Source organism: Amblyomma mixtum, chromosome 8 (assembly GCF_055824585.1).
Source record: "Amblyomma mixtum isolate Tamu chromosome 8, ASM5582458v1, whole genome shotgun sequence".
In the NCBI taxonomy this organism is placed as follows: domain Eukaryota; kingdom Metazoa; phylum Arthropoda; class Arachnida; order Ixodida; family Ixodidae; genus Amblyomma; species Amblyomma mixtum.
In genome coordinates, this window is record NC_143019.1 from 31,633,495 (window position 1) to 31,660,791 (window position 27,297).

Sequence of the window (27,297 nt, forward strand, 5' to 3'; positions counted from 1 at the left end):
GGATCCCTTCAGCCTGTGTAAAGTTTATCGCTTGTATTACTGAACACAACAGTCCGGAATTACGTAAATAAAATAAAACCTAAAATGCGTCAGGATATTTAGTAAATTCGGGGATACGGATATTGATGAAAGAGGCGCATGTTATGTGGCGCATGAGCTGTAACCCGTCAATTTTAATGGGAATTTGGCGCCATAAATACAATGAACAGTCACTGTCTAACGGGCTCAAAATTATTGTAAACAAATAAACTCACGGCGTTTAATACATTAAGAAAAGTGGACAGATGAGTAGGTTAAGCGAGCCGACTTTAACTTAAACAGCTAACAACAATCCTTTCAAAGCGGCTTATCTCTGGCGAGGTTTGTGACCCCTAAGTGATATTTCAAGGAACAGCATCTGTTCTTCAAGGCATATCAATTTTTCCTGCGTTCTGACGGCTCGAAATAAGTTACTAAGAAAAATAACGCGTCAAAGCAAGTAAGTCATCGACATTAACATTTAAAAAGATCATGTGGGGTGTGAGCCCGCATTAAAAGCAGAATATACTGCAGCTCATGACATTCAGCTGTCTCAGCGCATCTGTCATGAACCATGCACGCTCGTATAAATAACACGGCGCCCACAGACCACAGCACTGTTTCAGAGGCTTTACCATGGCGCACGAGCAAATTTGTTGGGTGTTGTTGTTCGCTTTCCTGGTTCCAGTGGTGCTTGCAAATGGTGGCAAAAATAGAAACGAGTACTCCGACACCGATATTGAGAAGGTATTCAATTTTGTGCTTAAGTCATTACAAGTGCAAACTATTCTCGTAAAGCTGTGCGTACTCTAGAGTCCCTTGGTTTTTTACTAGTGGAAATTAAGATGGCGCGGCAAAACTGCCAGGAATAGGGCATTAATCCCTTAACTTCTTTTAGGCTCGAAAAGTAAGCCTATTTTCTTATCATGTGCATGCTTGTTAAGAAAGCAGGCTCTTTTAGCATTTATCCATTTCTAAACAATTCCACTGATACCCATAGATTGGCTGCCGCAACCAGTGATTATCCACGGCTCTTGAACTGCATCTCAGCAGCTGTCAAAAGAGGGAAGTGCTTGTAGTAGCAAGCTTCACGAGTTTAAACTTGATAGAATGTTAGCTCTCTGCCATATTCTATTCTCCTGGGCAAAATGTGAAGTAGTAAGAAGAAAATATTTACTGTAAAGAAAATGAGCACATCCCTTTCTATCTAATGTTGCTCTTAGGTCAACATGCGCTTCTAGAATTTTGCTGCATTTTTGGATTTCTTAAAGAAGTAAATGTGATGCACATACTGTATATTTGAAAAAAATCTCATTGCAATCTTAGTATATGTACTTTCTCTCTCTCTCTCTTATTGCAAGCACACAGTAGACAGATTTCTTCCGTGCGTTTGACGCACGATAATGTTCGCTGCTTATGTGGCATAACAGCCAACATCTGGGTGTGCATCTCACACCAACATTTTCTTGGGTAACCCACATTAGAACCATTTGGTCCGACGCTTCACGCACACTTAGCTACCTCAGAAGAAATTTAAAATCTGCATCCCCTAAAATAAAACAGCTCGCGTACGAAACATTTGTACCGCCAAAATTAGAGCATGCATCATCCATCTGGCACCCATGGCAATCGTATCTCACCCTCGAATTGGAATCGATCCAAAATCGTGCAGCTCGGTTCATCTCTTCATGTTATCAAGAGAATCCAGTGTCACCGCCCTCAAGCAGTCCCTCCGTCTCTCAACACTAGAATCACGCTGCGTCGTTTCCCGCCTATGCTTGCTTCATACATTTTATCGTAACACAAGAGCACGGCACCCTCTATTAACCGCCCGACTACGAGCGTCCTCCCGGCTCAGTCATAGTAACCCGATAGCACGCATAGGTGGCCACAAGTCTGCTTACAACCACTCATTCTTCCCCAAAGCAAGAGCACTCTGAAATTCACTGCCTAATGACATCGCTTCATGTGCTGATCACAAAGCATTCCGCGAGAAAATAAAAATTCACTTCGTATAGATTTTGATCGCTTCTGCGCACTTTGTAGCAAACATTGTTTAATATATCTTTGATTTATCGCCTGCTGGTGAATCCTGACATGATTACAGCCCCTGTTATGTTTGTTTCTTCGTTTTTTTTTGTTTTGTGCGTGTTCACATCACTTTCGCCGTTGTAAACGAATATGCCCCCCCCCCCTTATGTAATGCCTTCGGACCTGTAAGGAAACAATAAATGAAATGAAAGGAAAACATAAAGGCGACTGAGGGATTTATTGAATTTGTATATTGATTTAATTTAGGTCCGCTTGAGTATTTTGCAGTGATCTACGTTGCGTGTACGCATTATAAGCGGCGCCTTAGAAATGTTGTGTGCGTTAAATGGGAGCCGGAGGACATGTTCGGGCCATGCATGGCTGCCGCTTGGTACCCAACTCGTTACTCGGCCAGCTAATAGTCCTCTTTGTTCCATAACCGATTTGGCTACACATTAAACTATAAAATGCAGCCATTAGTAGGCAGGAAGTGGGCCGAATGCGGAACGTGGCTTAACCGTGCAGAGCTTATCAAGGCACATCTCAATTATGCAAGTAATGCACTGGAACGAATTTAGCTGTACGTTTGCAGCTCTCTTGGAATGCTTTGCTCTGCATTTGCATTTCCTTCTCATATTCAATAAACAACGGGCCATATGTATACGACAATGTAAAATTTTTTTTCATGGGACTGAGCAGCAGTTTAATTTTCTAACCGCTGATCAGATGTACAACATGATATTTTAAAAGCAGCCAGAAGTGCAGAACACACACCGAACGACTACTCAGTCACGAAACAAACTATCCCCAGATATAAGAATATGGCAGATATCTTAAACGATCACACGGAATTAACAAACTGTCGTACGCAGCGTCGTAGAAGGCAAAATAGCCCAAGTGCGTACTATGCGCTTTTAATCTGTGTGTTACAAGCTCCAGAAAAGAGCTCGCTTTCGTCTGGTTATAAAGAGTCATGTGAATTAAAAACAGCAGATAAAACTGGGTGTTTCCATGAAGACTTTCAAAAATCTTTAATAACAAGTTTTTAGAGAAAAAAATGTAAGCATCTGGAGGACTAAACTATAAGCTGCGATGGCAATGAGTAATTTGTAAAAAACGAGCTATTTAGATTCCTAACTATACATAATTTAGCACTTGACTATTTAAATCAATGAAGTTTGCCGGTTATTGCCAAACGGCTAGTTTCTAGCCACGGAGAAGATAATATTGCACCAGTTTTTAATATGAACAAGGAAATCATTTTCTAAAGCCCTGCAGCGCGAGAAAAATCTCGCGTTTTTTTGCAAGCAAAATGGAAAGTCAGCGCATGAGGAGCGCCGAAAGTCAAATGCAAACGCACGTGCGCTGGTGATATATGCAATTAATCGGCCACCGGTTCGAGACATCAGTGGTAATTAACCTGAATAGGGAGCCTCTATGCTCAACTAAGACTGCTTCCTGCGTTATATTTTGCTTCGTCGCTCGGGGCGATAAAAAGGCAAGCCATCGTTAACTAAGTAATCGTCGATACTGAAATCCCTGATAAGCGCAGCCTTCAGTTGTTTTTTTCCCCCTTTTCGTTACCACCGCCACTTTTTATGCGAATATCAGACGGGCTAGATTGGCGTCGTCATCCGGTAATTTAGACACCAGGAGTCGCATTCTAGAAGCTGTCCATTTTCCATTGTCCAAATGACATACTTTCGGTCCTCTGTCAATGATCACTAATTTATACACGCAGTTTCAAGCGACCCGGCCGTTGGGTGGTTGTCGACCGTACCTCACCATTGGCTCCATACCGTAGCCGATGTCATCCAGTGGCGAGGTCCGGTCGCTGCGGTTTACAAAGCACTGAGCTGTACCTCACCATTGGCTGCATACTGCATTCAATTTCAGCGAATGGTAAGGTCCGGCCACCAGTCACCCAATGGCCGGGTCTCTTGTCCAGGAGATTAGGAGATTGAAATCCGCGGGTATTTCTGAGTGGCCGCTGACAAAGGACTGAATGGACTCGAAATAGACTACGGAAAACAAAGAGCTTACAGAGAATACGGCATTAGGTTTAGCTTCTATTCGTGTGCGATAGCCGCGGAAAGAAAAGTAAAGTAAAGAAAAGTAAAGAAAAGTATCGTTGGCAAAGTCAGGAGAGCTTGCGCTGCAGTGGCTGTAGGCCATTCGGCAGTTTTTCTTGCGGTCTGTAGCGCCCGTTTCATAAAAAGCGTTGAAGTTTGCCTTTGAGATGCCTGTTTTGGTAGTGAACGGGCGACATGGCGATTTCAGGGACAGAGTCTCAAATTACTCAAATTAGTGGAAATGTCGCATTGCACACGTAAATACTTAAACTTCAACGTCTCAGCGTGAATACTGTCAGAATGGTCATGCCAGTGAAACTCCAATACTCCGTTGCTAGCGAAAGTGAACAGTGTGACCTCTTATGTGAGCGCGCAAATGAACACGGAGCTGGCAACCAGATTGTATACTGCCCAACTTTCTGGCTGTCGTGCGCCGACTGGCCCCACATTTATTAAGATAATTAATTGATTTAAGACCACTGGATCAGTCCATTATTGTTCACGTCCGATTAGGGGAGTCATCTACGAAGATTCCTAACTTTCTCTAACGCATTCTCGATGACAATGGTTCTTAGCGAAGGTATACTAGTGGCCTCTACAAGCAACGAAAAACAACACCAGTAGCATTTGATTGGGTAGTGGTTGCCTTGAATTGCCGCTTGAAGCCTACGGGGGCTTCATGTAGCGTCCTTGTAAATCCAGACAGATGGGGTCTGCTTTTAGTTCTGCAGTGAGGCTGATAACTTTATTTATCTAGAAATGCTTCTTTGTAATAATGCACCGTTGTTTCTGTATTTGAGTTTATATCTTCTACTTTTAGCGCTACGCATGGTGCATACGTTTCAGTAAAACACCAGTAAAACACATATATGCTTAGCACATATGTCAACGACTACTGTATTACTTTATGCATAACTAGCATTCGAAACTATACCGATTTGTGCAGTGGCACATCAAGAAAGAGCAATTCCGGTATGCATGAATGGTGAATTATGAGCTTTGCACACTGGGCAGGAGGGCGGAGCTGTAAGTCGTTAGGCATAACGATGACAGGGCCCTTAAACGACCTTAAATGGGCTGAATTATGCTATTCGAGGGCACGCAAATTCCGGACGCGGCAATGAAATTTTTTTTCTAGTTGCTTGACTATATTCTCTCTGATGACGAGAATATTTTGCGTCTTTCGGAGTACTCCGATAAATTTCGTCTTTGAAGCCTTTTAACGCTCTAGCTTGCATCCTGCTGCGTGCTTGGCTGGTAAATTTTCAGACTCCTTTCTAGGTGGAAATTCCAACACTGAGCGTTGTCTTCCTCCTGCTTTCTTTCACATCTAGCATAAATCTTCTGTTCACGCATTGATAACTGCAGAAACCGTGTGTGCCCTGCGGTGTCTGTGTGCAACTGGCCCCGAAAGCATCACGAACCAAATGCTGGATGACCTCTCTCCTGACCACAAGAAGGCCTTATTAAACTTCTACAATGATGTTTGAGAGACTGGCGGCGTTCCGCCGTCATGGACCTTGGCTTGTGTTGTTCCTATTTTGAAGCCTGTCAAACAGATGATTGACCTGGTCTAGTATCATTCAGGGTCACTCACATCATGGGAGGCTCAGCTGAGGGAGAGGCTGACAAGGGCTCGTTTAAACCGATGGCTAAAAAAAGCGAAGCGCTTTCATCATGCATGAATAGGCTTCCCCAGATTTGTGTAAGGAAAGTATCGTCTTTCAGCCTGTAAGCATCTTTGAATATGTGAGTGCTTTTCGGCACGAGCGATTTTTCTTGATGTTAATAAATCTTGCGGCTACCCCGTTGAAGGCTGAATACTAATTATTTTTTCAAGAAATGCGTCTAGAACGCCATCTTCTACGACTGATTTACTCGTTCAACCATGATCTTTCGACACTAGTGCGGTTAAGGACTGCTCCTCTGCGTCCTTAAGTGTTGAAATGATTGGTCTCAAAGCTGTGCAGCCAAACTGCAAGTATATTCGTATATTAAAATATGCAGACCACATTTGTGTTTGATTTACTGGCCATGAACACAATCGACTACTCTTTATAGTTCGACATATCCTAATTTATGTATAAGATCGCTTTCAAGGGGCCCGATTGTATATGGCAGCCAAAAAGTCTGGCTTTGTCTTTTTTGCCAGAGGTAGGGTCATGTTATGCGCGGATGCACATATACATTGGCAGCTCAGGCACTTTCTAGTTTAGTTACACTGCGTTCTTCGCGCGTTCTTGGCTCCCGTTTCCTGACGGCACGCCGCCAAAATTTTTCAGACTAACAAGCGGAAAAGCGAGGACTCATTAGCTGACCTTTAACAAGGCCGTTGATTTTTGGCAATTTTTCCCGCGATGTTGTGTGCACTTGTAGCGCTCTCCCTTGCCTGTACCCAAAAGCGCGGCCAAAGCTCGACCGCACGTAGAAGACGAGAAAAAAGACGTCCCTGGTCTGCGACACAATACGCCACGGCACGACCGTTCGGTTTTGTCTTGATACGTGTCGGTGTTCTTTGTCTTTCGCGCCAGAGACTTAAGTCAACACATTGATATCGTCTCCATTGGCTGCATTGGAACGGCTTAATGATGGGCTCGTGAGAGCAGTCAGAGCGCTGCCTAAGTTATATTTTATAGAACTGATGTCTATAGACAATGAAATCTATTTAGATCTATCGCGTTCGTCCAGAGAACAAGATCAACAACGCTATTCCTTTCTTCTGCGACCGACAGACACAGCAATTCCCCAAGAAATTATTTGTACCCAATCTAGCGTGCACCTAATGGTCGAAGCCAAAAACCAGAAAAGGTTGTTTAGTGCTTCGTGCTATGGGTTACTGAAGATATCTATAATAATAGACAAATTTCGTTTCTTTCAATAAATATCGGCCAAACAGTAAGTAGTACTTTTTATTCTACGCAGTTTTTGAAAACAACTCAACACTTGTGGGTTTACAACACATCGGAATCGGGCAATGTCAAGTGCAGACAGGACGTCTACACCGCGATAGCGGACAACAAAACATCGTTTACCAGGTCATTCGTTAATAATACCAGGTAAGACAATTGATGCCGATTGCTAGTGCATATCGTGAACGCCATTTTTTTTGGCACAGAAAAGAAGTCAAGAACCTGACAGGAACATTCTTTGTTTGGGAAAGTGGGAACAAACCTGCTCCTGGAAAGTACGATGCGATTGAAATCAACGACGACGAACACAGTGAGTTTGCATGACCTACTGAATGAATTGCTTTCTTGTGTAGCTGTCGGCTGCGTTAGCCCCCCCCCCCCCCCCCCCCCGAAATATCTGTAACATTAAAGCAAGCGGCATGATAGTGTCGGTGAAGGTTGTAATATTTTTAATGGTTAGTTTTATTGCGTTAGCAATACTGTGCCAGGTTTCGAGCCGTCGCGTAGCTCCCGGCGGTGACCACGGTAGACCTTTAGCCGCAGCGAGGTCAAACAGATGGAGTGCCGTTGCCATAGCAACCGTTTCAGCCACGCTCCACCAGGCTTCACGCTGCTTACTCAACTTGCCCGATTTAGCCACAGCTAAACCTCAGCTAATTTTTTATGGTTATTTAGTAAATCGCAAGTGCATTAGAAGCTGATTACATTGAGAGGCCAGGACGCCTAAGAATTTCTATTGGAAGAGACACATATCTGTTGCGTAGAATGCATTTTTTCAGCGCGAAAAACACAGGACGAAGAAAGGAGACGCACGCACGGCGAACGCTGCGTGAGAATTCACTACAGAATTCCACTCTTCAGGCTTGCACCCGTTCTTGCCTTTCCTTATCATGAGCACCAGTGGATGACTGTGTGCCCAAATATTACTGAAGAATGCAAGCTTCGCAGTCAGCTTGAATCTTTACAGTGGGCGTGCCTGTTAAACGCAGTTCTCTTTCGATTTACGCGTAGAGTTAGCATCATCAATTTTCTGACGAAAGAATATTCAAACCAGGGTAATTTTTTTATCGGAATCGCCGTTGATAACGCTCTTGTGATTAATAACTCAATAAAAAGGACGAATAATAAATAATGTGTCTAGAGGCGAATTTTTTCTTTGGTAGATTTTTGCTACATGTTTTGTGGTCGAAGTGACGTGATCACATCATGAAGTGCTATATTTTTTTTTTGTAGTAACTTAGTGGACACGGCAATACACTATTAGGAAGGGATCGTAAAGCTTCAAAAACAGACTGACTTTTTATTGCGATGACTTCTAGCCACTGTGGATGAAACAACTCAGCGGCAGTGCTGTCAAAAAGCGTGCTCAACACTTGCCGAAGAACAGAATCACTGCCGCTCTCAGTCGCTCTCCCCCAACTTCTTGAGGGCCGCCCTCCAGGATCTCTAAGTAGGTTTGGTTTTCAAAGCAAGCAAGCCCATAGAGTACAGGGGTAGTCAAAAAATCCCAGGCCGCTCCGAACAGCCGCGGAGCGGCTGCTCTCCGCTATCGGGGCGCTGTTATCGCACGCGTGTCTCGCCGCGCTCGGGTTGCGAGGGTATCCGCTGAGAGGAGGTGACGCTCCCTCTCTCTCTCGCTCTCCATGATAACAAAGCAGTGAAAAAGACAGTGAGGCGCGCGCCTTCACGCCTTCGCTGTTCGAGATTGGGCTTCTTCGATTATCCGCCTCTGGCAGCCCGCGGGTTGCTTGCGGGCTGCCCGAGCGCGCTCGATTTTCTCGGGTTGCTCCGCCCACTTTCGGTGGCTGCCCGGAACGCGTTCGTTTTTCTCTGGCTGGGCGGTTTCGGGCTGCCAGCCGACGGCCAGACTCGCCAGGACGATTTTGTGCTGGCAGCGCTCGGGCAGCTAGCAGACGACAGAGAGGTGTATGGTAGCGGGAAGCTCGCGCGGCCATCTTTATAAGGACTAGAAGGACCACGGTTCTTCATGCGATGTTTTGCTCGATGCAGGCGCTTGTTTCGACTAGGCCACGGTGCATATCGACTGTGTCGTCTGCAATGACACCTTTTGCGGTAGTTCTCGCTGTTTATTCATATGTTTTGCGTGCGTATGCGCGACCATATTTCGATCGTCTCACCACCTCGAAAGCACAATTGCTCGCTTCATATTACGATCGCATACTTCTGATTCACAAAATATTTCGGCTGTTAATTTCGTGCGCCCGGCGGATATTGCGATGGTGTTCGAGGCCTTTCACGAGAGCAGCCGGATTCCAGTTCCGAGTACGCGTTCAGACGCGCGCATATATGCATGTGCTGACCGTGTTATACGAAGTGTTGGTTGAGCGCCACGGGAGCGTATGGTCTTCATTGCGTTTGGCGCAGTGCAAAAGTGGATATGCTTTGAAAAACGCTTGACTGAAACATGTCCTTTATTAAAAGCCCTCACGAGCACATTGCTCGAGACATCTCTGCGGGCATGTGGCCACACAGAATTGTCGCGCCGACCAAGTGCTGATTCTGTCGTCACCAACTGTTGTACAGCTTCATGCTCGGCCCTTCTGCCACATATGCTCAAGATATCTGAGAAGTACCGCAGGCATGCACCTCCTCGCTTTTGGCTCATTTTAAAAAAATAGATAAAAATGAGCTCTAGCGCTGATCGATCGTCATGCAAACACACGCGGAACGAGGCGCCGACACGCAGGGTTTTATTGTAGCGCCTTTCATTTCAGTGCCAGTTCTCTGCTATAAAGCTGTATTATTACAGAAACGATACGCAGCTAAATTTATACAGTGCACCCGCTTGTTCTAGGTGGACGTTCAACAAGCTGATATGCGCAAATTTTGCCGAAATTATGCGTTCCTTGCCCGCAGCAAAAGCCGGCGGCCGACAGACTACAGTTGAACGAACGTATCCTGATTCTTTTCTGCTTAACAGGAACAGCTTACAGGAAGCAGGTTACGAGCGTAGAAATCTCAACGACCACAGCAGAGTCCACCAGCATGGGTCGATCGTCGGCGGTCATACCAGTCATATATTACTTACTGCGTAGTAAGCAAACACGCAATAATCCGAGAGTACGGCTTGTCGTTTGATAAACAACGCACGGGCAGTTTTTCCGTCCTATGTGGTGTCGACTGAAACACGTTAGATTGCGATTGCTCATCGCATGCTTTTGAGGATTTCTTGAAGCTTACACAGTGCACCGAAGGCACACGCTCGCGTTGTCGTTGCCGATGTATACGAGTGCGAGCTTGATCAACTGCATGTTCTGCAGTCTGCGGCACGCAGCCCTCAATAACTGCAAGTCGTTGTTTTCGACACCAAGCAGCCTATTTCTACCGTACGCGTGCGTAGCAATGAGACGCAGAACGCGAAGCTAGAGAGAGCATCTGCCCTCCGTGATCCGCGACTTGCTTGACGCCGTGATTGCCGGCTTGCTAGTTCCGGTGGCTGCCAGCCCACGTGACCATGATGCGGTTTCCTGTCAGAGACGAACTTGCGGGCCGCCAGCGGGCTGCCCGAGCGCGGTTAATCGAAGAAGCCCATTGCCGCACTCGGCTGCAGTGCAGAGCGTCGCGGAGCAGACGACCATTTGCGCAAAGTGACGCGCGCTGGCGGCCGTATTTAAATGGATTTCGTCTGCTTCTCCCCACTTCTCGGCTTCCTGGCATACGATATAATGCATTTACCTTCACCTAAGCTCTGTTGCGGCTCTCTGAGCACTCACTTTGAGTTGTGACGTGCTATATTTATAGCATTCTTGTTCAACTTTCTGGAAATTTAGTACACTCGAATACGATTTCAGGACGCATTCTCTGCCTGAAATTCTCAAGGGTTTTTATTTCTCTGTTATTGCTTGTGATATGCTCTCAGCAGTCACAACTTTTGAAGATTTTATTCACATATATTTGACGCCAGCGAACATAATTGAATTTTCAGCACCAACTGCCATTTCCATCACGACGATTCCATCAGCTCGCGGGTAGCACATCCTGGTTCATCATATTTCGTTCCCTTTTTGGTTCTATTCTATAATTATAAGTGGTCGCGGACTTTATACGTATAGATACTGTTCAACAACATTTTTTTACCTCTGAAATGAATTGACGCTATGAAGAGCTCGCCGGACGATGGCTGCGGATGGAGTATAGCTACACAGATTTCATGAGCAATTTAGTTCCACTACGGCTGAGCACGCAAGGCCAGATACTGACGTCAACGGCGGAGACAGTCGGCTTATAGTACGAGCTCCACGACAGATACAGCAGGAGTCCGCCGTTGAAGAATAAAAAACTGGAAGTTTGTCAAAGAAACAGCTTGTTTTCGTATATGATATTCGCCTAAACATATTAAATTCCTACCATTTCTGCGCTCCTGAATGAAACAGTGAGGACGCAGAAGCAAGAAAAGTTCCCTGACAGGGACACCGCGCGTATATAGTAGAGATGCGTACAAGTGCCCAGACGCGAAATGATTCGCTCTTTTTCCGAAGCAGAACGCAACATCTTTGAACGCAAAGTGGACAGCAGTCCGGCAAGCCAACGACAAACACATCCGAGTACAGGCAGATAATCACAGATGCCGACTTTACGCCTATCCAGAGTTGACGAGTATATTGGCGCGTCTAAGAGCAGCGCGGTGCCTGAAATCGAAGGAACGGTGCAAGAATATCTGGCTGAATCTGTACAATTTTGATTGCCCATAAATGACGGCATGTCGTGAAACCCACGCGTTGGACGCTTATATTCTGACATCGTGACAAAATACTCATTCTTGCTACGAATTCGCGAGCGCCGAGGGAGGAGTGCAAGTGCCGGAAACGTAAACCTCTTAGCTGGAGCATACTGCATAGCATTGCATGAAATACTCGCCAAAGCTTCAGCAACACGTGCTAACTCCCCAACACACGACCCACTCTACCTGCTTTACCTGCGCGAAAGCATTAAACCAATTCATTAATACAAGACTCGACATGGCGACATGGCAATAAAGGAGCAATAAAAACCCTTGAGAATTTCAGGCAGAGAATGCGTCCTGAAATCGTATTCGAGTGTACTAAATTTCCAGAAAGTTGAACAAGAATGCTATAAATATAGCACGTCACAACTCAAAGTGAGTGCTCAGAGAGCCGCAACAGAGCTTAGGTGAAGGTAAATGCATTATATCGTATGCCAGGAAGCCGAGAAGTGGGAAGAAGCAGACGAAATCCATTTAAATACGGCCGCCAGCGCGCGTCACTTTGCGCAAATGGTCGTCTGCTCCGCGAAGCGCTGCACTGCAGCCGAGTGCGGAAATCTCGAACAGCGAAGGCGTGAAGGCGCGCGCCTCACTGGCCGCATTTGTTTTTCCAGTCCCGGACTACTTGCTGGCAGGTCTCGGCTTCCGCTCGGACAGGAAAAGCGTCATGGTCACATGACCTACTTGCCATAGGCATGCCATAGGCTGCTTTCGAACTCGCCGCCAGAGCTGGGCTCCCCCTCGGTTACCGTACAAGGACGCTGTTATAGACCAGATTTTTTTACCCTCGCACGCAGGCTGCGGACGCGCGCCTACTCTCTACGCCAGTCGCCATCTGTCGGCGCGCGCGGCCCGAGGGACTGCGGGTCGCGCCGGCGCCGCGCATAGAACGCATGTTTACGTGTTCGCTTCTGCCGTTTTGTGCTCCATCAGCTAACGTATGAGGGTGTGTGCTGTGCGTCAGTACTCACATTTGCCCTCTTCCAGACAGTGCTGCGGTTATCTTGTGCGCAGTTACTCGTTAACGTGACATCCGAGGGTAGTCGACCAGGTAGTGTACCGACTGGAAACCGGCACTTCGAAGCAGATTTCTGCGCTGTCGTGTCGTTTGTTGTCGCGTTTTATGTGCGATATCATCTATGATAATTTTATGCATCAGAATATAGATCTATTGATTTGACTCAGTGGAATAGTAACTGGATAGGCGAGCTGCAGACTGAAGGTTGTCCCGACGGAGCGCGTGTTTTCGATCACTAGTATGTGTTCGGCATCCTTGCGCTGAGCTTGCTCTTGTTCCCATTAAACACATTTCATGCACAGGATTGTAAGCACGACCGCTACCGAATCCAGCTGCTTTTTCCGCACACATGTCAGAGGTATCTGGGGGGTAAAGGTTTATCTATATTATCTTTCTGCTGTTGGTATCTACCTTAGCTTGGTTTGGTTTATTAAGGTTTTACGTTCCAAAGCGACTCAGGCTATGAGGGACGCCGTAGTGAAGGGCTCCGGAAATTTCGAACACCTGGGGTTCTTTAACGTGCACTGACATCGCACAGTACACGGGCCTCTAGAATTTCGCCTCCTTCGAAATTCGGCCGCCGCGGCCGGGATCGAACCCGCGTCTTTTGGGCCAGAGCAGAGAGCCGTAACCACTGAGCCACCGCAGCGGTGCGGTATCTACATTATTCATAGGAAAATATGTGCGATTTCATTACATTTTTCACACTTAGCCAAACGCCTACGCAACGCTCTCACACGCGGCGAGAGCTCCTGAATAACATAACGCGACTTCGGACCTCAGAATTAGTGAAAGCTGGATTAGCTGCTCATATCTATTCAAGCTTTTATAAATTAAGCGAAAGCACGTTTTTATGCACAAGGTTGCATAAACCATGACAAAATTTGTTTTCTGTTGGCGCTGCGACTCAGTTGAGCTCACAGCGGTAATTTGTTGATAAACTGGCGCGGCGACAAGAAAGCCGTTTGTGGAAGTGGGGGGGGCTTTATGGCCGGCAGGAAGGAATAAGAGTGCATGGGAATTCGAACTGCATACTAGCCGCACACCTAATTCTTGATATTGAATAAAAAGTTTCTTTGCGGTGGAGCACCAAGACGGAATTCGATATAAGCACGAGCGCGTTCTAAGCGCCGGCACAATTAACCTGAATGTCAAACTAAATGTCATTAAAACGCGTCAATGTTATCGCTTTGATAACGTAAATACTTCCTGCAACACAGCCACGCAGCGGAAGTATATGCTCGACAATGTTTTTTTAGCGCCCGAAGCGCGGCTATATGCAGGCGCGGCCGCGGAAATGCCGCAGCCCCGCAGTCCCCAAAGAAACGCCCGCACCGCGGCGCGCCAGTCGGTGCAAAATGGCCGCGCCCAGGAGAGGCTCAAAAATCTGGTCTCTAGGCACTATAACGCTGTCATCTGCTAGCAGACGATGCAAGCCACGGCCACCACGACGCCGAAGCAACGCCGTGCGCTCGATCATGACACTGAGTCGATTTAAAGACTGTACTGTCAGCTTAGCGTAGGTGCATTACAGAACTCAGCTTCGGAGGTATGCTCGCCGCTACTGCTTGCGGCGAAGCTCGCACAAAGTAGCCCAACTCGTTGCGGATAGGCAGATAGACGAAAGCCTTCGCAAAAATGTTGACAACAAGCTCTATAGCTGCTCCAGTATACGAGTGGTTCACCTGCGATGCTTTCAGGTAAGCGTACAGACAGCATGTCGCAAAACAAGCGAACGAGAACCTCTTGACGACACGAGCAAACAATACGCGCTCGCAGCTTCGAACGCACGTCCGTGTGCGGTGGATTTCAAGAAAATAAACGAAGATGCAAGAACAAAAAGTCTTGCGATGGCTCAGAGAGCAGCTACGGAGCTCATTTGAAGGTTTAACGCATGATATCGACCTCCAGGAACACGAAAAGTACTCAAAATGCACACGGAGTCTAACTCAATATGGCTGCCAGCGCGGCGCGCAGCTGTCGTCTGCTGCCTTCTCAGCAGCCCGCGGACTGCCATAGGCTAAAAACGAACGCGTTGCTATGGCGATGCAGGCAGGTGGGCGGAGCTTTCGGGCTGCCCGAGAAAAACAAATACCGGACTCGAGTCCGCAAGTAGTCCCGGACAGTCCGGGACTGAAAAACAAATGCGTCCACTGTCTTTTTCACTGCTTTGTTATCATGGAGAGCGAGAGAGAGAGGGAGCGTCACCTCCTCTCAGCGGATACCCTAGCAACCCGAGCGCGGCGAGACACGCGTGCGATAACAGCGCCCCGATAGCGGAGAGCAGCCGCTCCGCGGCTGTTCGGAGCGGCCTGGGATTTTTTGACTACCCCTGTACATCGGCTGGTACAATCATATCTGCGCAATATAGAGTCATGCGGGTCGCGAACGGCCAGGAAGATTGAAATCGAACCATTTCACCATTTCACACTCTCCCAAGACATATTCTATCCATTTCCACTCTGCTGCTTTCAAGCCGCGGCTGTGAGGGCAACAACTTGAACATTTCATTGGGCATTCGTTCTGTTCGTGAAGCGAATTGTGGAAGCGAGTGGTGCTAGTTTCTCTCGCCATTTTTAGGAGCATTATCCTCATCTTTCAATAAAAAAGTACATTTAATTTCATGCCTGGCCCATTTAGGAGGCCAGGCGGTCTAAATAGTGTGGTATTAGTTTCCTCTTTATCACTGTAATTATTTCAATTTTAAGGAGCTCGCAAGCCGGTTGCCTCCGAGAGAAAGCTGTCCACACGATGCCGTACAGCCGTCCACCAGTTTTGATAACCTCGCTTCATGCAAAGTGCGATTCATTAAAGTAACAACTCTCGAAGAGAAAGGTGCATAGAGGCAAGCGTGCGGAAGCGCCACTGTAAATACTTCAGCGATAGAAAAAGCACAAAAGTCTCTAGACGGTCAGGCCATGACCAAGGCTAGTGACGTACCTCCACGGCTGTCTGTCAAAGCAAAGAATAGAAATTTCGCTTATACTGTTTAGTCCCCAAGCTCAGTAAGTGCAAACGCCACGTCGAGACCCCTACCGAGAAAAGTATGGTGAAATCACTTGATTGGGACGACTTTAAATGGGACGACTTGATGAGTTTTACATCATAGTTGTATTTCCGACCCTGAAAAACAGGTGTGATACCTTGCCATCATCGCTGCGCAGCAAATTGTAAACCAGAAAGTAGTTACGAACCGTTTTCAGTCCTGTAGACTTTCAAGCAAGATTATTTTAACGTTCATGAACAGCAATGACATAAACTCTCTTCGATCTTGCAAATTAATTCCAAATTATTTTTTTCTGACAGCCGAATGCGTATATGAATACTAATAAAGACGCATGTAGAAAATCTCTCTGCCTCCCACAAATAAAATGGCTTAGAAATCGGTACTCACGTATAAGGGCTACTATATTGCCACCGTACGATCCAATCAGTGGCACCGTACCGCGGCCGAACTATTTTAGCTGGAACTTGCCATGCCTTCGGCATTCGAGGGCTCGAAGATTGTCTTTTCCTCGCTCGAGCTCCCTGCTTTCTGGAACGTCCTTATCGTCTTATTAAACCTGGGCTTTGTTCTGCAACCGTCTGTCGGTGACATATTTGGTGGAGGTGCTGGGTGCCGTCCCATGTACTCAGACTGCGAGGACACTCTTGACGCCTGTTCTCCACGCATGGACTCAACACCCGTCCACAAAGCGAGCCGCCGTCTGCGAGGCCTACAACCGGAGTTCGGTCAACTGACAGCGCCGGTAAGAGCGGTAAGAGCCATGACATCCACCGTGGCTAGCCAGACAACTCAGCATTCCGGGAATGCCGCGCCATTCGTCTTCCACGCATCCCGGTCGCCTCCACCGCTCCACGGGCGCAGGTTCGAGGACGTCGAGGACTGGTTGGCTAGCTTTGACCGAGTGTCGGGTTTCAATGAGTGGGACAGCGAGCGCGAATTACGAAACGTCTACTTTGCGCTGCAGCACTCGGCCAAAACATGGTTCGAGAACCACGAAGCTTCCTTTACCACCTGGGAGGTTTTTCGTCGAGAGCTGCTAGCAACGTTTGCCACCAGCAAAGGAAAGAAAAGGCTGAAGTCGCCCTGCACTCAAGATCACAGCAGTCGAACGAGAGCGTCGTAATGTTCATCGAGGCCCGAGGCCAAGAATGTGCGCCACTTAATGTGCGGCGTAAAGAAGCAGCTGTTTGGCGGACTGGTCCGTGACCCGCCAAGAACAGTGGCCGACTTCACAAGGGAGGCCACGGGTATCGAGCGCTCTCTGCAGGAACGGGGCGCGCACTACGGACGTCAGGCTACTGTAGCAGCCGCTTCCCAGTGCACACCTACGTCGCTGCCCGCCAAGGAGCTGCGGGAGCTCGTAAGAAGCTTTGTGCGCGAGGAACTGGCTAAACTTCACTTTGACCTCCCCAGGCCACTGCCGCTGCCGTAACGGACGTGGTCCATGACGAAATCCGACGAGCTGTGCAACCGACCACAGCTCCACACCCGGCGCCCGCCGATATGGCGTACAGCGACGCATTACGCCTGGGCCTGCGTAGTCCTGGGCCAGCAGTGCAAGCCTTTTCCCCCGTCGCTCCTGTGCCAGTACCATCTCTGCAGTACCCAACCGCAGCAGTACCCTCCGTGCCGCGGGAGTCCAGGGCCCCCATCAGCAAAGCGCAGGTGTGGCGTACGCCCAACAATCGGCCGCTCTGCCGGCCACATCCTCCGGCCCGGCCACATCCTCCGTCACTGCCCCTACCGCAGAATGGGTTTAAGGGGGTTTTCACCTGACTCACCTCGACCGCACTACGGTGAAAGGCCACGGGATATCGAGCTGTACCTGGCTGATAATGTGCAGTCCTCGACCTCGCAGCGACGCCAGTCCCGATCGCCATCCCCAAGGCGGTTCCCTTCGCCCGGCCGCCCATCATCCTCTGGTCAGTTTAGAGGTGCGTCCCCACATCGGGAAAACTGAAGACGGCGTCCTCCGGGAGTAGGGCCGCCGCTACTGGACCGTGTCAAGAGCCTCCACCCGAAGATTCGCCGCGACGCTCCGACCGACGACGACCTGACCCGACGGCCTCAACGACGCTCTGCGACCGACTGGTTTCCGCCGAAATCCCGGGATCAGCCGACAACCACGAGGTTACCGCACTCGTGGATACCGGCGCCGATTTTTTTGTAATGAGCAGTCGGTTAGCCGCGGCCCTGTGGAAGGTTCTGACCCCTTGGTCTGGGCCGCAGATCCGGACAGCTGGTGGCCATGTCGTAACTCCGATTGGCCATGTCGTAACTCCGCGGTGTTACTTTACCTGGTTGCTTTGGTGTGTTACCCGAGTGTTCCAAGAACCTCACACTCGGTTTGGATTGACTTCAGGAGTACGTCGCCGTCATCAATCTTCAGGAGCTAATCGTGTCGTTTTCCACCCAAGGCCATGTCGACGACGATACCGTGCCACGCAGGGCTAAGTTGTGCGTCTATGACGACCAGGTGTTGATCCTATCAAGAGCCAGCATGTTTGTTACCGTAGAGTGCCATAACAGCCCCTGCACTCGTGGCATCACTGAAACCAACATCTCGCTGCTCCTGGGTCGGCAAGTCTGTGTAGCTCGCGGAATTATTGAATTGAACAGTGGGCGAACCGAACTTTTGAGGACGAATTTTGGTCCTGAACTTCAGTGTTTGGCTGGCAAAACGGCTATTGCGTACATTGAATAACTTCGTGAATTCGCGGGACAGCACGCGTTGACCGAAATCCCGGCATCAGTGGAGACGCCGACCACTCCCATAAAGGCCGGTGTGAACCCAAACCTCCTGTCTAATCAGAAACGCTGCCTAGAGAGCAATATCGAATCTTACCGATACTGTTTTGCCTCCACCTCCAAAGTTAGGCAGACTCCGCTCACAAAGCACCGAATTGTAGTTTGCGCAAATCAGCGACCGTTATGCCAGCCGCCTTATCGGGTCTCTGCGAAGGAACGTGACGCCATCCGCCGACAAGTTCAAAAAATGCTCCAATACGATGTCATACAGCCGTCGACGAGCCCGTGGTCATTGCCTGTTATTCTTGTGGCGAAGAAGGATCGAACCCTACGGTTCTGTGTTGATTACAGGCGTCTAAACAAAGTCACCAAAAAAGACGTTTATCCTCTGCCACGGATTGATGACTTCCTGGAGCGGCTACGCCGCGTATTGCTCGTCGCTAGATTTAAGCAGTGGCTATTGGTAAATCGAGGTGGACGAACGCGACCGGGAAAAGACCTCATTTATTATACCGGATGGTCTGTACGAATTCCGGGTGCTCCCTTTCGACCTGTGCTCGGCTCCTGCCACCTGCCAGCGGATGATGGACACCATGCTTGCCGATCTAAAATGGCAGTCCTGCATCGTGCATCTGGATGACGTTGTCATCTTCTCCGCCACGTTCGAAGAGCACCTGAGGCGCCTGCGTGCCGTTTTCGCCGCAATTCATTCGGCCGGTCTTTTCCTCAAGCCCGAAAAGTGTCGCTTCGCTTTCCAGGAGTTCGAAGACCTCCGCACTCGTCTCCAAAGTACGACCATCCTTGGCCACTTCGACGAGTCAGCCGACACTGAACTGCACACAGCCGCCAGCAACATCGGCCTCGGCGCGGTCTTTGTACAGTGGCAGGATGGTCTCGAACACGTAATCGCATACGCAAGTCGCATCTTGTCCCGCTCGGTGGGGAACTATTCCACCACCGAAACAGAATGCCTGTCAATTGTGTGGGCATTTACCAAATTTCGCCCGTACTTATACGGTCGCCCTTTCAGAGTCGTCAGTGATCACCATTCGCTGGGCTGGCTGGTGAACCTCAAAGATCCCTCGGGGCGGCTTGCACGCTGGAGCCTTCACCTTCAAGAGTTCGACGTCACCTTCCTTTATAAGTCCGGTAGGAAGCACAGTGATGCCGACTGTCTGTCTCGTGCTCCTGTTGAGAACAACCGAGCTGATCCCGACGCCGATTTTGTTTTTCTCGGCGCCATCTCCACGCCAGTCCTCACTCAATATCAAAGAGACGACAGTTAACTACGGCCTCTCATTGAGTATCTTGTAGGAAGCGCTCAGTCACCACCGCGAATCTTCTCATGTGGACTGCCGTCATTCTGCTTGAGCGATGGCGTGCTGTATAAGAAAAACTACCACCTGACGGAAGCTGTCTACCTGCTCGTCGTACCTGCGGCCTTGCGAGACAAAACGCATGCAGACGTGCCATGATGACTCATCTTCTGGTCACCTGGGTTTTTCCCGCACTTTCGCGCGGATACTCCAAAAGTACTACTGGCCCAGGGTTGCTGCAGTTGGCCAGCGTTACGTCAGAACTTGCAGCGAGTTCCAACGTCGCAAGACGACACCGAATAAGCCAGCCGAACTACTACAGCCAATTGATCCGCCACAAGACCCCTTCCACCAAGTCGGCATGGACTTACTCGGCCCATTTCCAGAATCCACGCTGGGTAACCGCTTCATTGTGGTCGCCACCGATACCTCAGCCGGTAATGGGAAACTCACGCTCTCTCTCGAGGTACCGCTGACGAAATTGCGAACTTTTTCGTTCAAAACGTTGTGCTTCGTCACGGTGCACCAATCATCGTTCTAACTGACAGGGGAACGGCGTTCATCTCGGCCTTTACTCAGGAGGTTATGCGCCTTAGCGGCACAAGTCACCGCAAAAAAACCGCTTACCACGCTCAAACGAACGGGCTCACCGAACGGCTCAACAAGATGATCGCTGACATAATTTCTGTGTATGTTGACGCAGACCACCGGAACTGGGACGACATACTCCCTTACGTCACATTTGCCTATAATACTGCTCTACAAGAAACGACGCGCTTCACTCTATTTCGTTTAGTGCATGGTCGCGAAGCCACAACCATGCTGGACGCAATGTTGCTTCTGACTAGTACTCCCTCATCTGTTATGGGTGCTGCTCACTTCGTTCGTCACGACGAGGCCGCCCGCCAACTCGCTCGACAGCGCATCCGGCACCAGCAAACGCACGACGCTCACCGCTATAACCTCCGCCACAGAGCTGTTAGTTACCGGCCAGGTGAACAAGCCTGGGTTTGGAGCCCGATCCGCATATGTGGGCGCTCCGAAAAGCTTATGCGCCGATATTTCAGCCCCTACGAGGTACTCCTCCAAGTCAGTGAGGTGAACTATGAAGTTCTCCCCAAGGCACAGTTCGCTCCTCTAGACGGCCGATCTCCGAAGTCGTCCATGTCGCACGGATGAAGCCGTACCACGCCCGCTAGCGCTTCAGGCGTGTCTACACCTGCCGCCGGACACTTCTGGCGTCCCTTTGTGCTTCTCATTGCTGCGGCACCGAGTCGGTGTCCTTCAGAGAGGGGGAGCAATGCCACCGTACGACCCAATCAGTGGCGCCGTACCGCGGCCGAACTGTTTTCGCTGGAACTTGCCATGCCTTCTGCATTCGAGGTGCTCGAAGATTGTCTTCTTCCTCGCTCGAGATCCCTGTTGTCTGGAACGCCATACTGTCTTATTAAACCTGGGCTTTGTTCTTCAACCGTTTGTCGGTGACAATATGAATGTTAGCCACTACCTGGATCTGTGAAAGAATTGCACTTTGAAAACAGGGGATGCATTGGCACTTAGCAGTGCCTGTAAGCAGCAATTGAATTCGAAGCTCTAAATATATTGAATGACTCCTTTGGGAGCCTAGCCTTTAACAATTTAAAAGCATAAAAGATGAAAGGAAAAACTTTTTTATGTTGCATAACTGGCGCACAGGTCTCTTACTGTCTGCTCAGAAACACATGCAAACACAAGTGGAACCGAGCTCTCCGAGGAAAAAATTCAGCGATGTTGCATTCGTGAGGTAAAAATACTAGATATTACTGCCACTCTGCTCAAGTGCAGGTTTACATTATTTCGTTGGATGACTGACAACTCTGCTCCCTTTAAGTCGCATTTCAGCTTTTATCGATTCATTTATTCCGTGCGCAATTCGTTGAGCTAAAGTAGAAAAGAAACTCAAAGAAAGCAACGCATCGCGCAAAGAAAGCAACAAAGGTTGTAAAAAGAGCAAGCAATAGAATCCATTGCTAACAATAATAACTAATGCGTTGACCAAAATACCTGAAAAATAGAGTAAAACAACTATAGCCACATTAGCACTGGCATTATGCGATACTATAAATGGTCACTGATGCGGGCAGCGGACGATAAAAGTGGAATCACAAAAAAAATTCAATATATTTCGCCAGGCTACGGACTCACACTACCATCCAGTTAAGATTTTTCGCATAAAAACGTCACCAAAGTCAAGAACTCTGCCGTATGCGTAAAATGTTTCAAGCACGCGCTGCATTTTTACATATAGTGCTTTGGTTCCACTCTGGATAAGAGTAATGTTTAGGGCCACAACACCATGCAACCGTCCTGGAGCGGCTGAAGAAACTTAAGCGAGATCGCGCCCTCAATCCTCTGATCGCGTTAAGTTCTCGCGTGAATTCCCGCATCTCTCTTTCGTATGCCTGTTCCCGCAACTTTCTTTCGCGTTCCATCTCTATGTCGAGACGCTTCATTTCAAAGCGTATTGACGCTCGCGTTCCTCTTTCTCTTGTTTTTCTTTACGTTCAAGTTCCTCTTGTTCTCTTTTTTCCAATTCTCTCTCCTCAATGGTCTCAAGGCATTCCGCAAGCTCGTCATCTTCAGCCTCCAACGCAAGTATAGCCTTTAGCAGTTCTGGTTTTCTGAGTTTGTCTGATACATCCAGACCCAACTCTTTCGCAAGCTCTAGTAACTTTGGTTTGAGCAGCGTCTTCAAATCCATGGCTGCTCCGAGTGCTGCTTCTCTACTGCCCGCTATTGTCTTGCTGCAACTAACCCAGCAGCAACGACAACCCAATTACCAGCTCTGTTCCTGACACTAACAAAAGGCTGGCAAAACTTAGCAGAAGAAAGTCCCGCACTCACCAAACCTCGCAGCCAAGAATCCAGCGCAGTCGTTCCGCTGCAGGCAACCAGTCATCACAAAGGGCTGTCGCACTGCCCCCGACTCGCCGTTCTGCTGCTCAGCGTCCCGTTGTCCGCAATTCTCCGCTGGCGTCCGATGTTTCGCATCCCACCGCTGCCAACCAGTTTGTTACGTTTCAGATGTCATAGCTGCTGCGTCTATTCGTTCTGCGGGTATCGACGCTCTCTGTATTTAGCTTTAAGTATATCTGCGCGCAGCCTATCTATGCTGATCACAGCACTGATTTAAGAGAGAACGTCCTGTGCCCTTATTTATCGACGTCTCTTTTCTCAAGGGTTAACACATACTTTGCCATGCAACTTAGTTGTTATCTGTGTCCAATTATGCGTTATGGTTCACAATGAGGCGCTAAATGTGGAAAATAAAAAAAACTACAAACTGCATTTTTGCACAAAATATAACCCTCTACATGCGTACTGCCCAAATACAGTATTCTACAAATAAAAACCTCATCTTGAGCCCTGTGCAAGGAAACTGTATACTGGAAATAAGACAGTGGCTTTGAAAATGTATAGGGCCTTCGAAATGAGCCAGACCTGTCCGTGTGGTTCTCCTAGCCACACGTAAGGAAAGTTGGACCACATACTCGTAATATCCTCCTAATTCTTGTTGTCCAGATCACTCTCAATGCAGAAAACATTGCCAAACTGCCATACTGATATATACAAAAATGCGCAGCTCAAAGCTGCCCTCTTTCATGGGAGTTCTCTCTTTTTTTACAGGAGGATACCCACTGAGTGATGAAGTGTACGAGTTTCACAATGAAGAGGGTACATGTGCTGTCGTAGCGGTTTTGGACAACAGCCAAGGTACGTGTATTGCAGTTATGGTAGTCACACTAGGCGCCACTATAAGAACATAATCAGGGAAGTTAGAGAGCGCTGACAGTCTGAGCTGATCGCCAGAACCAACATCACGTCGATTTGTTTTTTTTCTGAGAAATTTAAATAACCGAAGGAGCATTACAACGAAATGCGATTATGAGACCTAGAACATTCAGTACAAACACGTGACATTACCAAGCAAATGATACGTGCAACCAAAAAAGATAAAAGGTTGGCGTGCAGGGACTTTCCGTAAATTGCTCAAAACAGATCACCCGGTTTTCTGCTGCTGATGATACTGACTGATTTTATGGAGCATGGGCTGCTTTGGATAAAGAGTGTCATGGCACAAAGTATTTTTATTTACACAAGATGCAGTCAGAGACGGATTTTGCGCGCATTTCACCCCTCAGAAGCCCGGCACAGGGCCGTCGGAAAAATTTACCAATTCCATCACCGATGGGTACCCGGTGGCAACAAGAGCGAACCGTTCATACTGTGCACGTGAGAAGGCTGCTTAAACTACCTGCCTAAGCGGCGGTGTCTTTTTCTATTGCCAAATGAAGACGACGCCCCAACTGTGTCTGTCAAGATAATACACAGTGTCTATTGTGCGTGCTCCTCCTTTGAAAATTTCAGAAAAAAGTTTTGCAACAGAAATTATTAGCGAAAATTGTAGTTGCGGCATTGACATTAAGCAAATCAACACTCTTTCTACACACAGATTGGCGATAGTTATTTTAGAAAACTTTTTTAACCATTGCACCCAGCGGCCGCGTCATAAAGCACCGACAATGCACAACGTGACGTGATCCAGCAAAGCTGCCTCCTGGCCACCACCCATACAGGCCGCGCAAACGGACGCGCTGGACGTGATTTTGCTTTGCTCCCAAGATTATCAGCTTCTTAAGGTTTTCAAATTTCATCTCCTGATTTTTTATTTTCTTATATGATGCAGCTACCGCAAATTGAAATACGTGCAGGTTCGTTTGCTCATATAGGTGTAGTATTGCCGGGTCAACAATGCATACATACATGAGGAGTTTTTTTTTCGAAATGAGCCAAATCCCCAAACCGAAAGTAACGCAACCCCAACTGTAGTGACAAGCTAAGCCAGTCAACTTTCCTTTAAAAAACAGATCAGAACAAAATGGGTCAAATCACACCAACTGAGCTAGCCCGCAGATCACATTTCAAATCGAAAACGAGCCAAATCCTTCCACTGCGTGGATCGAAATGAGCCAAATCCGTTCAACCAATAGGAGACTGACCCGGAGACCACGTAATTCAGCCAACATGGCAGCCTCCTTGTAGGCTCGTGCCGGCGGTGCTCGTGCGTGATAGCGCGGACTGCGTGGTCTGTTTCGCGAGCTCCTTTGTTTTTTCAAGACTTTTGCTTTGACGGACTTAGTTCCGCATGGATTGCGACGGGTATGAAGAGGTCGGTGAACGTTCCCTGCCCAGACGACGAAACAAAAGTCGCCCTTCAAGACGCCGAGAAAGCAAGAATTTGCCGCTTCCGAAATGTAAGCACACAAAGAAGACTCTCAAGTGCGCGCTTGTGACAGAAACATCGGTGGAAAGCTTCAAGAAGACGTTTAGTGAACTGTGCAGTGTGGAGCAAAAGGCATTCATATTGATGCAGTGCACATCTTCTGCAGTCAAACGCAGGAGAGGAAAACATGAGGAACATCGCCGAAGCCTCGCCGTTTCTTACAAGGTACGGCTTAAAAATGGAAGAGAGGTTCCTGTTTGTCGTGATATGTTTGTGCAGTGCTTGCTGTTAGCCACAGTACAGTTACCCGCTACGTTAAGCACAGGCACGAAAAAGGCGAATTGGAGGCAGATGCTCGTGGAGAAGACCAGAAGCTCCAAGGCTATGGTCGAAAGCGATCGGCTGTTGTGATGTTCATAAAGCGCCTTCGTGCAAGAGAGTCGCACTACAACCGACAGAAGACTCGAAAACTTTATCTCCCGGCAGAGCTGAAGAGTATCCGAAATATATGGCGGCTTTATAACCAACAGGCTACTGAAGATGTCCGAGTGAAATACGGTTTTTTTCACAGAATTTTCCGCACGAAGTTCAACCTCTCGTTTGGAACACCGAGAACGGATGTTTGCTCTGTGTGCTTAAAAAACGCCTATGACATCAAGACTTTGAAAGATTCTGCACAGAAGCAAAAGGTTCTAACAGATCAAAGGGTGCAGAGGTTGAAGTATATGGCTTTTTATTCCCTGCTACGTGAGAAGCGAAAAGAATTGTGTTTCTTGTGGCAATTGGCAATATTTGGCAATATTTCGTGTGGCACTACGGCACATAATAGTGCCGTAATGATGACAATTTCTTTGCTCAGGTCTAAAAAAGTCTGAACAAACTTTCTTTCCTGTCTGTAATTGGGCTCATAAGGTAAGAAGAGTCTTCCAAAAATTTATAGCACTTATAGCGCACCAGAATTCATTATGGGTTGATTTGATTACTTAAAATTTCTTAAAAAAGGTTCTATACACTTATTAATAATCCTATGCAATATAATGCTTATAACTGACAATATGGCTATCGTTTTTTTTGTTTTCTTTTTATCTGTGCAGGAGCGCTTTTTAGGCACTAGCCTAACCATTAAGTAGTCAGTTCTGCCTGTGTTTTGGCTGTATCATACAGCCTTTAAAAATTAGCTGGAGTATATATGTACAGTCTTTGTCAAAAAGTAACCAGGCCTCATGGTTTGATTCTAGCTCCTACAGTGGAGCCTTTACAGCTTCCCTGAAGCTGAACTGGTCGTTAAAGGTAGTGACTGGGGGTCTTCTTACCTTCCAACAACTTTCTATCTTTAGGAAAGCCACAAGCGCTCCACTATACAAGCTAGAAGCAACCTGGTTACTTTTGACAAAGTCTGTACCTGTAGCCCTAATAGTGGGAATCACCGTGGCGGTGCACAGCTCATCGTGCAAGTAATTACGGCCGAGGGTTATGCCGTATAAAATAAAGATACATCAGTAATGATGTTGATGATTGCAGCAATCACTGCACATATCATTTATATCACTCCAAAAATATGCATATTATTAGTAGGTTCCGTTTTATAGCCTTTCTCGCCGCTCTTGCAGAAACCACAGCTACCTGGCTCGAACTGCGTGTTAGCGATACTTCTGTAGAACGTGGGCCAGCACAGGAGTGTAAGGTCGCCTTCGAAGATGTCCTGAAGCAATACCCAAAGTACAAGCAAGAATCGAGACTCTCTTATACAAGCGCATGCAAAAACTAGCACTAATAAAAAGGCTGAGTTGTGCGTAAAGAATAAAGTATACTGGTAATAAATGGAACTCTTCAAAATTGCCATACCCTTATGATGACCCTAAGGTTTTGTTTCTTCCATCTTTGGGTATTTATTTCATGAAAGACTAATGTCAGTTAGCAGGCCACCCTTTTAGTAAAAATATAATTTTGAATGAAACCTTGGTTAAGAACCGCAATTTGTCTGGTGCTTTAAAAGAAAGAACCCTCTTTGCTTTGTGTACTTTTAATTCGAGTACTTTCTTCATCCTGATGTCTGTCTTCTTTGTAAAGCACTCACAATGACTCGCTGTAGACGTTGATGGAATATTCGATTATCTATCTCGGTTGCGGCAAAGCGTTCAATGAAGCTCTGAAGTATATGAGAATAAATC

At 47.6% G+C, this 27,297-nt stretch overlaps 1 protein-coding gene and 1 long non-coding RNA gene across 2 annotated transcripts in view; one reads left to right on the plus strand and one right to left on the minus strand.

Moving 5' to 3' along the window:
- The window catches only part of LOC149331910 (uncharacterized), a 140,970-nt gene that overhangs the window by 98,433 nt on the left and 15,240 nt on the right, over window positions 1–27,297 (minus strand). The window contains exon 2 of the long non-coding RNA XR_016284861.1: window positions 22,747–22,900. This is a non-coding gene — a long non-coding RNA (uncharacterized LOC149331910). The remainder of the gene's footprint in view (window positions 1–22,746; window positions 22,901–27,297) is intronic.
- LOC149331912 (uncharacterized) lies at window positions 637–26,976 on the plus strand. The gene is made up of 5 exons (XM_089555597.1): window positions 637–765; window positions 7,044–7,177; window positions 7,237–7,340; window positions 23,530–23,616; window positions 26,737–26,976. Exons 1-5 carry the CDS (start codon window positions 655–657, stop codon window positions 26,892–26,894), a joined length of 594 nt encoding a protein of 197 aa, XP_089411723.1. The 5' UTR covers window positions 637–654; the 3' UTR covers window positions 26,895–26,976.

Coding starts and splice junctions, on each gene's coding strand:
- LOC149331912 (XM_089555597.1), top strand. CDS start 655: ATGGCGCACGAGCAAATTTGTTGGGTGTTGTTGTTCGCTTTCCTGGTT. Junction 7,178..7,236: donor TCATTCGTTAATAATACCAG/GTAAGACAATTG, acceptor TTTTTGGCACAG/AAAAGAAGTCAAGAACCTGA. Junction 23,617..26,736: donor GGTTTTGGACAACAGCCAAG/GTACGTGTATTG, acceptor CCGCTCTTGCAG/AAACCACAGCTACCTGGCTC.